Here is a 15,639-nt window from a genome sequence, read left to right as displayed (position 1 = left end):
ACCACAGTGCTGCATTCTATGTAGGCATGACAACCAACAAGCTGTCTGTCCGCATGAACGGCCACCGACAAACTGTGGCCAAAAAACAAGTGGACCACCCCGTAGCTGAACACGCTGCCAAACATGATACCCCTTATCTCAATGACTGCTTCACAGCCTGTGCCGTATGTATCCTTCCCACCAACACCAGCTTTTCTGAATTGAGCAGGTGGGAACTTTCCCTGCAATACATCCTACATTCCCGTAACCCACCTGGCCTCAATTTTCATTAGTCACTGTCCTCACCCATCCAGCCCCCTCCCTGTTCCCATTCCAGCACTACACAGCTGTCATTTCACCACCACACCCAGTCTTTTAATTTCTTTGGTTTTTATTTTTATTTCTCTCCTTTCCACTACTTACCCTCTCCCCCCCTCCGCACCTTCTCTCCTACCCTCCGTCTAAACTGCAACACTTCACTCTCCACCTCTCCCACCATACTATCTCACCCCCCTCCCCACCCCAGCTGCCTCCTTGCCCCCACCCAGACCACTCCCATCATGCACTCGTGCTGCTGCTCGCAGTGTAGTTTCAGCTCTCTGAGACTGCAGATGTGTATGCAAGTTGCGCTCGCGTGCGCGCGCGCGTGCGTGTGTCTGTGTCTGTGTCTGTGTCTGTGTGTGTGTGTGTGTGTGTGTGTGTGTGTGTCTGTCTGTCTACTGCTGGTAAAGGCCTTAATGGCCGAAAGCTATGATTGTGTGAATCTTTTTTTATTTTGCCGATCGCAGCTCAGAATCTTTGCTATATGGTGAGTAGCAACTTCCCTTCTCACGTATTGATTAAAGAAAATCTCAGCTATAATGCGGGTTAGGAATTTTGCCATGGTTAGCCCTTTAGGTTGGTGGTATATCCAGTGGTAGCTGCTGTGTAAGAGCACAAGAGCATGTGAACACAGTAACTTTTGCCACCTTGTGAATGTATTGGTTATTTTTCTTTGAATGCTGTTAAATGTAATGTAGATGCAGTAATCTAAAACACACAGCATTAAATCTACTGCATTGTGCTAGATATTGCTCCACTAGACTTGGTGATACTTGGCTTCATGGTCATGAGCACACCTTCGCTTGTGCACGTTTTAAGGAGCTTCTGCACATGAGCAACTGACATGACGTAGTTGCCTTATGGGCCAAATACATACGGATTTGATTGTCAATGTGCACCGTTCATTGTGTGCACTGCTAGCCCTTACCAATCAACTACTAGTTTATATCAGTGTCACCAGGTAGTAGCACACTGCAGCACACTTTTATCTACGTTCCGCATGACTCCCGCTAGGTGGTAGCACACTCCACAGGTATGTGAATTCCCCACTATGTACTAAAATTAGATCGGACATCATAGTTATATTGAGAGAAAAACCTATTTTGTGGTATTCTGCATGAGGTGTGGTACATAAAGTTTTGGAGAACCGTAAAGCACATCATCGTCAATTGTGAGACTGTAGCAGTTATTTGTGCTTCTGACATCTATTGATCTTATGGTTTGTCTTTACTGTAGGCCCATATTGTACATATATTTGAACATTCACAAAAAGCTGTCTCACTGTTTTTCAGATGTTATTTTAAATAGGGGGGGTTGAAGACAGTGTGCTTTTGGCCTTTATGGCTCTCAGTGCCTCATTTGTATTCTAGCCAAGTGACCTTGTTGGTAGATAGCACTACTTGAATTTAATCATTTCCTGTGGAGTGTCAACATGAGCTCTGTTGAACCTGTATTGAGTGCTACCAGAAAAGAAAATTACCAGGAAAAGTTATCGACAAAGAAGCTAAGGCTTTCCAGACCAGATTCGCTGTCTGAAAAAGTGATGAAATCAAATAAGCATGACTACAAGTAAACATTTAAAAAGAAGTGTATAGTAAGCATAAGTCATTATGTGTGTGCAGCCTAAGAATATCTGATTTTCAGCCCAGGTGTTAATTTGTTAAGTAATACATGAATTAGGAATCTTGTAGGTTTGTCCAAAAAAAATAAGAAAAACATACAAATCCCACTAACACAAAAATGCGAAATGGAGAGTAACAAAAGCTTAAACATCATTTTGTTGTTCTTGCCATAAACTGTATTTATGTACAAAACAACAAAATTCCACAAAAACTATTCTTCATTTTTTCAGACAAGTTATACAAATTATTATTATTATTATTATTATTATTATTATTATTATTATTATTATTGACAGTGGCTGAAGTTGTGTAAATATGTTGATGAGCATAACTGTTATACAGCGGATGCTATTAATTTCACACTCTTGTATTTATCTGAATTTAAAACATTTGTGAACATCCAGAATGTATATCTACGAGCCGCCACTGACTATGTCTTACCATTAAGCATGAAATAATTCTAGATGCTCCATTGATTCGGCTATTTCTCTTATAGCCATATTATTCTGCTTTGTAAGGTTGTTTTTAATTATCTCTAACTTTGTGGACAGCCCCATTAGTATACATTTAGGGGTGCAAAGATGTATTCACCTGGTATAACTGTATCCGTAACTTTATCTTCAATCTCGTATGTGTTTTTTAAACTGTATTGCTTGTAATGTGTGTATAATGTTTTAAACCTTTGTGCTAGCAGTACATTTATCAGGACATTAGGATTCCGTCTCATTTTGGATGTAACCCTCATGGAGTCTCCCTTTTATGAAGTCTTACATCTGTACATGTGTCTGGTATTAGTGGATTCATGATTACACATCGCATTTTTCCCTGTCAGAGAACAGAAAATTAGAGTTTTGAATTTTTCATTTTAGTTCTGCATGGAACTTTTTTTGTAGGATCCCTAGTGACTTCATTTGTCCCATTTTCAGAGAAAAAAATTTCAGTTTTATTTACATAACCTTTGCCACTTATAAGGAGCACTGTGCTGCCCTTGTGATAAACATTTTTATGTCTCTTTAACTTCTTATTTAAGTTACCTATATCCTACTTTAATTATTATGGCTACTTTTTGACTGCAACTGTGTTTTTAATGCATTGGTGACTTTGATGGCTAGATCATTCTGTTTGAGTGGGAATATTTGCTATATCACTAATGTATTTGATCTCTGCTGTAATTCTCTTTGTTTTCTCTCCTATTGTTGGCTTAAGACTGTAGTCTAAATATTTTCATAGAAGCGATATATCTTCAGCTGTAAGACAAATATCCTTAAGATTACAAGCCTGTTGAGGAACTTGTGTTCTTTTGGGCACAGTATTATTTTCACATAATCTAATTAAAAATGTGCAACTGGGACAGAACAACAAATGAGAAATACGTTAAATACCAATACAGTTGCTGACTCAAGATGAACGTGTCAGCTATAGTGAAAAAAGTCCCCCTTGTAGATAATCAAAGCAGTTGAAGAGTATAGTTGAGGAATGCTGACCCACTATGATTCTGTATGTTGATTAAAGTGTGCTTCCTTGGGAGACCAGGCCTAACAAAACTCTACCATCTAGTGAGCAAGATGTATGAGACAGGCAAAATACCCTCAGACTTCAAGAAGAATATAATAATTCCAATCTCAAAGAAAGCAGGTGTTGACAGATGTGAAAATTACTGAACTATCAGTTTAATAATCCACGGCTGCACAATACTAACACGAATTCTTTACAGACAAATGGAAAAACTGGTAGAAGCCGACCTCAGGGAAAATCAGTTTGGATTTCGTAGAAATGTTGGAACATGTGAGGCAATACTGACCCTATGACTTATCTTAGAAAATAGATTAAGGAAAGGCAAACCTACATTTCTAGCATTTGTAGACTTAGAGAAAGCTTTTGACAATGTTGACTGGAATACTCTCTTTCAAGTTCTGAAGGTGGCAGGGGTAAAATACAGGGAGTGAAAGGCTATTTACAATTTGTACAGAAACCAGATGGCAGTTATAAGAGTCAAGGCGCATGAAAGGGAAGCAGAGGTTGGGACGGGAGTAAGACAGGGTTGTAGCCTCTCCCCAATGTTATATTGAGCAAGCAGTAAAGGAAACAAAAGAAAAATTTGGAGTAGAAATTAAAATCCTCGGAGCAGAAATAAAAACTTTGAGGTTCACCAATGACATTGTAATTGTCAGAGACAGCAAAGGACCTGGAAGAGCAGCTGAACGGAGTGGACACTGTCTTGAAAGGAGGATATAAGATGAACATCAACAAAAGCAAAACGAGGATAATGGAATGTAGTCGAATTAAATCGGGTGATGCTGCGGGAGTTAGATTAGGGAATGAGATGCTTAAAGCAGTAAATGAGTTTTGCTATTTGGGGAGCAAAATAACTAATGATGGTCGAAGTAGAGAGGATATAAAATGTAGACTGGCAATGGCAAGGAAAGCGTTTCTGAAGAAGATAAATTTGTTAACATCAAGTATAGATTTAAGTGTCAGGAAGTCGTTTCTGAAAGTATTTGTACGGAGTGTAGCCACATATGGAAGTGAAACGTGGACAATAAATAGTTTAGACAAGAAGAGAATAGAAGTTTTTGAAATGTGGTGCTACAGAAGAATGCTGAAGATTAGGTGGGTAGATCACATAACTAATGAGGAGGTATCGAATAGAATTGGAGAGAAGAGAACTTTGTGGCACAACTTGACTAGAAGAAGGGATTGGTTGATAGGGCATATTCTGAGGCATCAAGGGATCACCAATTTAGTATTGGAGGGTAGCGAGGAGGGTAAAAATCGTAGAGGGAGACCAAGAGATGAATACACTAATCAGATTCAGAAGAATGTAGGTTGCAGTAAGTACTGGGAGATGAAAAAGCTTGCACAGGATAGAGTAGCATGGAGAGCTGCATCAAACCAGTCTCTGGACTGAAGACCACAACAACAACAACACCACTTTACACTTATATTGTGAGTGTAAGGTCTTTGAAAACATATAAATGATAGCATAAGCTACATAACCAAAAATATGCAGTAGTACAATTCTAAAAAACCATGGAAAAAAACATTAACAAGAATATTTTTGTTTGTAGAATCATCTTTATAGATGCAGCCCGTTAACAATGTCGCGTCAAATGGGGAAAGAAAGGGAAAGGTGTACAATAATTTATGCGCTAACATTCTACCTCCACAGGTTTGATGACAGTGCCTCAAAGCAAAACAATATTATATACTTATACATGCTGCAGTCTGTCTCCTGTGACACCTAGTGTAGGTATAATAGGCAAGTATACTAGCATATGTGTTGCCGAGTTTTTGGTATGCTTTTCTGTTGATTAGTAGAAACCTGGCTGGTTAAGATTTTTATACTAGGCATATTTGTACCTTTTTGTGATTGGTTAAGCTTTGTGTTAGGCCTAGTATGGAATTTTGTAGGGGAGATTAGTGTTAACTTAGATTAAGTAGTGTATCTACCTACTTACCTGTCTTACTTAAAGCTAACGTAAGCCAAATAAGAGTATGGCTCATAAGCTGTGGTTTTCCGTAGAAGTTAGTTGGTCGACAGAATGAAAGTCACTATTTGTGTTGCTACACTCTCAGTAGGCTGTCAATAGTAGGATGATAGAACCAATTTTCAGGGCCTGTGGAGGTGAAGCCGGTGGAGACATTCTGTATGATTGGTGAGCCAGTGTAGACAGAAAATTATCGCTTAGATACCCAACTTTATACGAATGATGTTCAGACTGTGTACTGCAGGATTTGCGTGGTTATTAGTGTCAGTGTCATGACTTGCCATTTGGTGCTGGTATTTGTATGGGAGCATATGGCTGAAACAGTGTGTATTACAGCTGCAGGCAGTGGATCTGGACAAGGTGAACAGGGCTTAATTATAGAGCTGTTTTATCAAAACAAAAGTAATAGTACTGCTGCTCTTTGTGAGTAATGACACAGTAGAAGAGAATGGAGAGGTCCTGTTTCCACAAGGGGTTGAAGAACATGATTTGGAAGTACAGATTAACTGGTAATTTGCAAATTGCTACTGGGAGAGGCCAATGGCCAATTGTGCCACAAACTGCTGGAGAAATTACTGTTGTCATGGCTGAGAATGCTGGATGCAATGTGCAGTCATCAAGCAGTACACGAGCTGTGTCACGACAGCTGACCAGTCCATTGTCCACCATTGTTCTGAGCAACAATAGTGCATTTCCAAGCTGTCACGGATGCAGATGGTCCTCACATTGAGCAAAGTTTGTAACCTGAACATCAAACATAGTACCCGGTTCACAAATGTTACTCCCTCTTGTAGAAATTAAAACCTATTTCTTTCAGTTGCCCTTACAGACATTTCCCCAAGTTCTATGATCACTTGTTTGTCATAGTGGCCCTCTCAAGTAGCGAAAGTTTAGTTATAACCACCCTGTATCTCCCAGGAAGGGATCTTTTGAGTCAGAAAGGGTGGTGGGGTTGTGTCTGTCTTTGGGGATCATCTTCTTTCCATCTTTGATTCTAGCATTCATAGTCTTTCTTTTCCTTTCTTCTTCTCCTCCCGGAGTACCATGTCTGTGGTCTCTCTTTCCTTATTCTGCAGTTTTGGTCGTGTGGAGCCTTCTGTTATCCATCTGTTAAAATATGTTTTCATTGGATTGCCAGAGACATAACACACATACCAGTATCTTACAGATGAGGTAAAAGCAGTGCAAATGGGCATCAGAAGTGTATAATGAGTATGATCCACCAATTAATATTCTTTCTGGGTAACAAAAAAGTTACAAATTGTGACTAGAAGTGCAGATGGTTGGCATTCTCTTGGTTGTTAGTCCATGTTCATTATGTAATAATGTAATGTAAAAGGCAACTTAAGTTCAGATCATTGGATAACTTTAACTTACTTCATGAATTCCAATTCATATTGAAGATTTGACTATTGTGTTGCCATTATGAGAGAGAGGTAGTCACTACTACCGGTGTTGTTTATTTGTGTATATTTAAATAACTGCAGCAATGTCATTTATCTAGGAGGCGGCTAAGTGGTGCAACGTGTCACTTTGGTTAAGTGATGTGTTGCACAATATCTATAGTACTGACGGATGGTGATCGCCACCATAAAAATATAAATGTTTCTTTGACCTCAGTTCCCTTACGCTTTCAAATGTTGGTCTCATATAAATATTCTGTGGTTTAAATAGTGGATTTAGACTTGTCTACTGCTTGGGAAGTTTATCTCATTTGTGCATGAAATCTTATGTAGATGGACGTAGCAATTTTACAAGGCAGGACAAAAATAGCTGCTTTATCACACTTAGTGGTACCTGCTGGTTTGGTTGGTTTATCCCATGCAATCTTGACCTGGCCTGGAGATGCGCCACACATTACAGAGCAATGAGAACTGTGACAATTGGCACCACATTACAGAACAAAAGAAGAAGCTGAGCTGTCATTACGACTTGAGAGATTGGTCATTCATATAATGTCATACAGAGTACTTGAGAGCAGAGTACACAGAGCTTGAAATTTTATGAAGTGTTTCTTGACTCTATATGAAGAATCAATATACAAAAATTTGTGGAGAAATGTTTTGATCATTTAGCAGGGCTTTGCTTTGCAAACATTTCTGTTTCTAGTGCAGAACAGGTTGCAGAGGAGACGTAATCTGCATACGAAGAAAATACATGGTTTTGTTACAATGTTTGATGAAGAAAAGACAGCACAGTAACTAAAAATAATGGTACTCATAAACTTTTGTCATAAAAATTACACATTACACATGAGGGAACATGTTAAGTGGTCATTATATAGAAGTATGTCATTAAAATACATGAAGACTTGCAGTTAGTTGCTGTTACCTTGTAACCCTTATACATACTGGAATGTGCTTAAATGTGCAGTGCTTCAGATTTGGTTTTTCTGCCTACTTTGAAATTCAACCTGTCACATATGTTGTTAACACTGCATAAGAATGAAAATAAGTTACGCAGAGGCAGGGAAATAATTTGGTGTTAATACACGCATTTTTTATCATTGAGCCTGCTTTATGCTTTTATTTCAAACAACATTTTGTCAACTGCACATTGTCCTGACAGGCTGTGTGAGCAGCATTGTGGCTACATTTGTTGCTTAGACTTGCCAGGCAGTGAGCATAACCAGCATTATTGATTGTGTCATCCAATGGACATAACAGGAGAAGTTATCAAAATTTGTGAACATTGAAATCAATAACCCAGTTGGATGCCAAAAAAAAGTGTGACCTGTGTATCACACCAGAAACACTGGTAGTATTTTCTCACTCAAAATCCGTTGTGGTGTCTGTAGTCAGATAGCCGTATTAGTGTTGGCCCAGTGTCCTTAGCTCGTCATAACTGCTGGTTGGCAATGGGCCACTGCAGGCTGCCCCTCCACTTCTTGCTCCCATGAGTGCACCAGATGATGTCCAGCAGCCACCAGAGGCCATACATGCCCAACCACAACCACAGGCACCTAGTTTCATGCTGTCACAGGCCAATACTGTTGCAGTGTGAGGTGACCAAGTTGTTTCTTCCTTTGCCTCTGTGTTCACTAACTGAGCAGCTGTGTAGAGAAAAAGAATCATATTTATGTCTTGCATAGTAGTATGTAGTGTTATAAGATTTCTGATTGGTAGTGTTTTTCATCCAATATTTAACATACAGAATATATCCCAAACCTATTTCGGAGAACTTGTTGCTGTTTTTTGTAATGACACAACATACAACATTTTTTGTGCTTGTGTATTGTAGCTGGTAATGCAAATCTCTCTTTTACTTCATTTATGTCTGTCTGTAGTTATCTCTCTACATTATCTTTTTTGTATCTCCAATAATCCATTGTCGATGCTGAGTTTTGAATGACATGTCGCTGTATGTGCGATGTCATGATGTTACATTCTTTCTTTCTCTCTGTTTCTTCCTTCATAGCATCATATGATATAAATTCATTAGATGCCATTTAGTTCAAACATGCCTGTTTGTATATCCACTATTTTCACTTTTTGTTGCAGATAATTCTCCATATTTCATTTGCTTGTGTGCATGTTGTTTACAGTTTTTTTGTTGCAGAAGACAGCAGAGTGGAATACCATGCAGCTCTCCAAAGCCTTGGGCTCTTCTGGCCCGATTCGCAACGTTCGACGCAGCTGCCTGCTAGCTCGCTGCTCTGGGCTGCTTCACCCCCCCACAGTTCACCGCACTGGAAGCCCTCGCTCTCAGACACCAGTAAGTCGTGCAGAGTGTGGCTATGTGGCATGCTTGTCCCACTGTCACCTGGCCTCACTGAGGTGTTTTTAATGAAATTTGACATTACCAAACTAGAGCATGTGATATTATTCAAATACTCATAAACATCTTAATCGCATTTGTTAGGTATATTTTAAGTGACCGCAATTAGTGTTCAATGATGACTTGACTTGTTACTTTTGTAAAAAGGTAATGGATTTTTTTAAAGCAATTACCTTAAGAATGACAGTTCAGTAGGAACACGTGGAGGTATGGAATACACACATAATTTTGCATATCACTCTATTTTTTAAAAAGGGCAAACTATTCACTGTTTATATGTGGAACTGGAATCAGTGTGTTGTGGAAGAGTCATTGTATGTTTTCATTTTAGTTTCATTTGCAGCAGCAAATTATTAAGGCACTATATGGACAGTCTGCAAAAATGGATTTTCTGATGACATTAATGAATTTTCGGCATGCGGAAATCTTATTGAAGATAGGTGAACACATGTGAACAAGATCTTACAAGTACATCATATTTTCAACCACTTCAAATCGGAACCTTGCAGAGTTTTTTAACTTAAAATAATTTTACTTGTGACACACAATGGTTCACTTTCTAATGCTTTGGATGACGATTTAAATGCAAAGTAGATATACGAACTTCCACTTGTTTTACGAGATGACTTACTTGAGATGTTCGACCGACCTTCCTTGCTGGCTAACCTGCTGCTGCAAACTCTCTTTCACTTCTTCTCCGAAGTATGCTGATAGGTACAGGAATCTCTTAAGACTCTTATTACTTATAAAAATAAGTAGACATACGAAGTTTCATTTGCTTCAACTAATGACATATATTTGAAATTCAGTCATTTTACAAATCCCACTCTTCACATAAATATATACTGTTTAGTATGTCTCTCGTGTCTCCAAACATCAGAAACAAAATAATTTACATATCAGAGAAATGTGGCTTAAACACCTTGTCCATTCTCAATATGGATCAGAATACACGTCTTCCCTTCAACCAGGCTAAGACAAGAGTTCTTCTCAAGAGTACCTTCTCAATTATTCTCATTATTATAACAATGTTCACTGACACAATTAGCACATAATAACATAGAAACTCCATCGGTCTTCTGAGCCCTTTCACTTTGCCACGAAGAAAAATGATCCTAATCGCACTCCTAATGATCCAACTCCCCAAGACACCATCCAAATTGAACCCTGCCTGGAACAGTTCCGTCCTCCATCGCAGCGGGACCCACCTCCTCTTCCTCAAAATCACCCTCTCCAAACCTTCCAGGAATTTCTGACTTCCAGCCTTGTAACCGCCCCCGGTGTAAAACCTGTCCCATGCACCCTCCCACCACCACCTACTCCAGTCCTGTAACCCGGAAGATGTACACGATCAAAGGCAGAGCCACATGTGAAAGCACCCACGTGATTTACCAACTGACCTGCCTACACTGTGATGCATTCTATGTGGGAATGACCAGCAACAAACTGTCCATTCGCATGAATGGACACAGGCAGACAGTGTTTGTTGGTAATGAGGATCACCCTGTGGCTAAACATGCCTTGGTGCACGGCCAGCACATCTTGGCACAGTGTTACACCGTCCGGGTTATCTGGATACTTCCCACCAACACCAACCTATCCGAACTCCGGAGATGGGAACTTGCTCTTCAATATATCCTCTCTTCCCGTTACCCACCAGGCCTCAATCTCCGCTAATTTCAAGTTGCCGCCACTCATACCTCACCTGTCATTCAACATCATCTTTGCCTCTGCACTTCCGCCTCGACTGACATCTCTGCCCAAACTCTTTGTCTTTAAATATGTCTGCTTGTGTCTGTATATGTGTGGATGGATATGTGTGTGTGTGCGAGTGTATACCCGTCCTTTTTTCCCCCTAAGGTAAGTCTTTCCGCTCCTGGGATTGGAATGACTCCTTACCCTCTCCCTTAAAACCCACTTCCTTTCGTCTTTCCCTCTCCTTTCCTCTTTCCTGATAAGGCAACAGTTTGTTGCGAAAGCTTGAATTTTGTGTGTATGTAAGTGTCTGTTTGTGTTTCTATCGACCTGCCAGCGCTTTCGTATGGTAAGTCACATCATCTTTGTTTTTAAATATATTTTTCCCGCGTGGAATGTTTCCCTCTATTATATTAATTCATGCTTATTTAGACTACGGCTAGCAATAACTATGGTTTGGTGTTCTACATTATTTGGATCCCACTTTCCTTGGGAAAGTTCAGCAGCAATACCGTAATCAGATGCATCTTTTGACAATTTAAATGGTTCACCCATAACTGGATGATGTATTATGGGTGATTCAACATGCACACTTTTGACGTTTTCAAATGCATAATTTGACCGTTCATCCCAAGTCCACAGTACTCCCTTTCTTACTAAACATAAAATTCTCATGTCATTTAGTTCTTTCCCTCGTATGTACCATCGATAATATCCGGCCATACCTATTAATTATTTTAACTATCTTACATTTCTGGAGAGTGGACATTCTTTGGTAGCCCTGGTGCGTTCAGGGTCCGATCTAATTCCCTGTACCCCTATAATATGACCTAAGAACGTAAGTTCTTGGCGTGCAAAGTACAATTTAGATAGCTTTACCGCAATACCTTTCTCTTTAAATTTTTTAAAGTCTTGCACAAAGTTAGACAACATTCTTCCCAAGTAGCTGATATTATTAGTATATTGTCTACATATACTATCAAATCCTTCAATAAGTCTCTCCCCAGTGCCTTATCTAACACATGTATAAAATGTAAATAAGTTATACACAACTGCAACCAGTCACTTTTTTGAATAATAATGCTTTATTCCATGAACCGGTTTTCGAACCTTTTCAGGTTCATCTTCAAATGGTTTCGGGAGGATCCGGGAAGTTACATCATTACTGGTAGTAGCATAATGCTGGGTGCTGATTCTTTGGCAGAAAGATGGGTCACACTTTAATGAATCGCCATGACTATAGCTTATCTGTCAATATGGATGTAAATTTAGTTTTTACTTACTGCAACAGTATAGGTATCTTTTTGCGGATCTGTCTGCCTCCATTTTGATGTCCGGAACACTTTCACACAAACTATATTAGTTTACACTTTGACAGTGACACTTTTCCAGCATCCAGCATGCACTTTACAACTGTTGCTTGTAACAAAGATCTTGACAGAAAGATATGGAATAAGCCTACTTTGCACAGAGATGTAATGTGTTGTTCTTTACACGTGTTAAAGTCGATATAAGGGCAAGTAGTTTAATCAGAATGGCGATAACATGAGAGCACAAGATAAAATAAATAAATAAATAACTACAAGAACAAATTTCAGGTGATCTGATATCTTATTTCTACTTGTATATTACAGGCAATTATATTATTTTCTTTTTCTTTTTTTTATATTTTTTTATTAATAGCAATTATCATGTTTGGCATTAAGATGAATCCCAAGGAATCAATAATACAGAGTTATTGTATCTGCAGTGAGATGCAGCTGTCTGTATGACTATGACCTGTATATTTAAATTATTAACAAATCTTCAGATGAACTGTTGGCTTATTTCTGTTGTTACGTTAACATGATCTGGGGTATTTTCAAGAGCAGATTCTCTTTATTTTAGTTAAAGGTATATGTATAAGAGTTATAGTGATTGTAGTGGACTAAAGCTGTTTGTATGGCTGTACATTTAATATTTAAAAAACCATGAATAAAAATTCTTTAACTGTTGACTTATTTTTATTCTAACATTAGAGTGATCTGGGATATTGGTAAAGGCAGCTTCTGTTTGTTCCAGCTAGAATTAATATGTATAAAGTACTGATTTATGTTAGCAATGGAGGGCTTTAACATTTAGAGATATGGTACAGGTCTTATTTTGTGGTAATATATTACATTGACACCGGTGTGGTTAGGATGTAAGGAGAGGGAGGGGGTGGGTCATTGGGAGGAGGGGGGTGGGGAGGGGGTTGGGGAGCCGGTGTAGGGTTCGTTGGGTGGTTACTTGTTTTGAACTAATAGATCTTCAAAGTTCTAAAGGAAAAATTTGTTTCTCAGTTCAGTTTGATCATTGAGTAGGTAGTCAGGTGCTGTATTTGTGTAGATAAATATTTTAATTTCTTCAAGAAGGTCAAGTATTATGCCTTTGTTGGCAAAATGTAGTATTCGGAGATTCTGTTCTATGTTGTTTGCAGAATGATTGTGTTGGGCAAGATGTGAGGCAAAGCTGGACTTGTTCAGGTTGTTAAGACGGAGTGCATCTATGTGTTCTTTAAATCTTGTTGTGAAGCTTCTACCAGTTTGTCCAATGTGGAAGTTTGGACATGAGTTGCAAGTGAGCTTGTACACACCCAACTTTTGATATTGTTATATAGTGGTTTTGGTGCTGTGTATGATTTTATTTTGTATTTTGTTGTTGGTGAAGAATCTTATTTTTATGTTGTACGTCTTGAAGAGGTTGGCAATTTGGTGAGAAATCTTCCCTAGGGAAGGCAGGCTAACAAATGTGGTTTTCTTGTTTGTGGGTGGTTGTTCAGCAGTTGGTTGATTTAGTTTTGCTGTATGGATTAGTTTATCTATTATTGCAGGGTCGTACCCATTGGTGGAGGCAATTGATTTAATAATTTCTGTTTCTTTTTGTCTTTCACTTGTGTCCATTGGGATTTTAAGCATGCGATTAACCAATGTTCTGAAGAATGCTTTTTATGTTGGTCTGGATGGCAAGAGGATTTGTGTATGGTAACATTGGTGGTTGTTGGCTTTCTGAAAATTTGAAATTTATGCTTTTGATTTTTATTTGAGATTGTTAGATCAACATAGTTAATGCCTTCTGTATAGTGGTGAACCCATCAGCACCAAAACTGAGATCACAACCTAAGATCCACAAACCAGAATGTCCGATATGTCCCATTGTGAACTCTCTCAATAGCCCAAGCTAAAAAATCACCAAAAAACTTAATGACATTATCCGCAAGGCATATGTATTTGAAAATAATTACTCCATTAAAAACAGTTATGAGCTCATCAATAGTATAAAAGATATCTCCGTCCCAGTCACAGCTAAATTTGCGTCTCTTGACATAGTAAACCTATATACAAACATACCTGTCAAGGAAACAATTAGTTTAATAAGGAATAACTTACTCAAACATGGGACAATGGGTAGAGCTGAAATCTATGAACTCATAGAGATCCTGGAAGTTATATTGTCACACAACTACTTCCTGTTCAACAACAAGTTTTCCAATCAGGAAGATTGACTGGCAATGGGTAGTAATTTTGCTGGCTTGTTAGCAGACATATATATCAATAACCTTGAAAATAACTTTTTCAGGTCCCAAACCCAACTAAAAGATAAGTTGCTTTATTACAAACGCTATGTTGATGACACACTCATTTTGTTCAATGGAGCAACAGAAGAAATAAATAATCTAGCCAAAGAACTTAATAAAATACACAATAAAATCCAATTGACAGTAGAACATGAAACACCAGAAGGCATTAACTATGTTGATCTAACAATCTCAAATAAAAATAAAAAGCATAAATTTCAAATTTTCAGAAAGCCAACAACCACCAATGTCACCATACACAAATCCTCTTGCCATCCAGACCAACATAAAAAGCATTCTTCAGAACAATGGTTAATCGCATGCTTAAAATCCCAATGGACACAAGTGAAAGACAAAAAGAAACAGAAATTATTAAATCAATTGCCTCCACCAATGGGTACAACCCTGCAATAATAGATAAACTAATCCATACAGCAAAACTAAATCAACCAACTGCTGAACAACCACCCACAAACAAGAAAACCACATTTGTTAGCCTGCCTTCCCTAGGGAAGATTTCTCACCAAATTGCCAACCTCTTCAAGACATACAACATAAAAATAAGATTCTTCACCAACAACAAAATACAAAATAAAATCATACACAGCACCAAAACCACTATACAACAGTATCAAAAGTTGGGTGTGTACAAGCTCAGTTGCAACTCATGTCCAAGCTTCCACATTGGACAAACTGGTAGAAGCTTCACAACAAGACTTAAAGAACACATAGATGCACTCCGTCTTAACAACCTGAACAAGTCCAGCTTTGCCTCACATCTTACCCAACACAATCATTCTGCAAACAACATAGAACAGAATCTCCGAATACTACATTTTGCCAACAAAGGCACAATACTTGACCTTCTTGAAGAAATTAAAATATTTATCTACACAAATACAGCACCTGACTACCTACTCAATGATCAAACTGAACTGAGAAACAAATTTTTCCTTTAGAACTTTGAAGATCTATTAGTTCAAAACAAGTAACCACCCAACGAACCCTACACCGGCTCCCCAACCCCCCCTCCACCCTCTTCCTCCCAATGACCCACCCCCTCCCTCTCTTTACATCCTAACCACACCGGTGTCAATGTAATATATTACCACAAAATAAGACCTGTACCATATCTCTAAATGTTAAAGCCCTCCATTGCTAA

At 38.6% G+C, this 15,639-nt stretch overlaps 1 protein-coding gene across 1 annotated transcript in view; it reads left to right on the top strand.

Moving 5' to 3' along the window:
- Positions 1–15,639, top strand: part of LOC124622498 (protein PTOV1 homolog) — a 319,275-nt gene that overhangs the window by 221,867 nt on the left and 81,769 nt on the right. The window contains exon 9 of the mRNA XM_047148215.1: positions 8,969–9,124. Within this exon, the coding sequence (XP_047004171.1) occupies positions 8,969–9,124 (156 nt within the window). The remainder of the gene's footprint in view (positions 1–8,968; positions 9,125–15,639) is intronic.

Source organism: Schistocerca americana, chromosome 7 (genome assembly GCF_021461395.2).
Source record: "Schistocerca americana isolate TAMUIC-IGC-003095 chromosome 7, iqSchAmer2.1, whole genome shotgun sequence".
In the NCBI taxonomy this organism is placed as follows: Eukaryota; Metazoa; Arthropoda; class Insecta; order Orthoptera; family Acrididae; genus Schistocerca; species Schistocerca americana.
The sequence above is the reverse complement of the archived record's forward strand: the minus strand, read 5'-3'. Positions and strand labels throughout refer to the sequence as shown.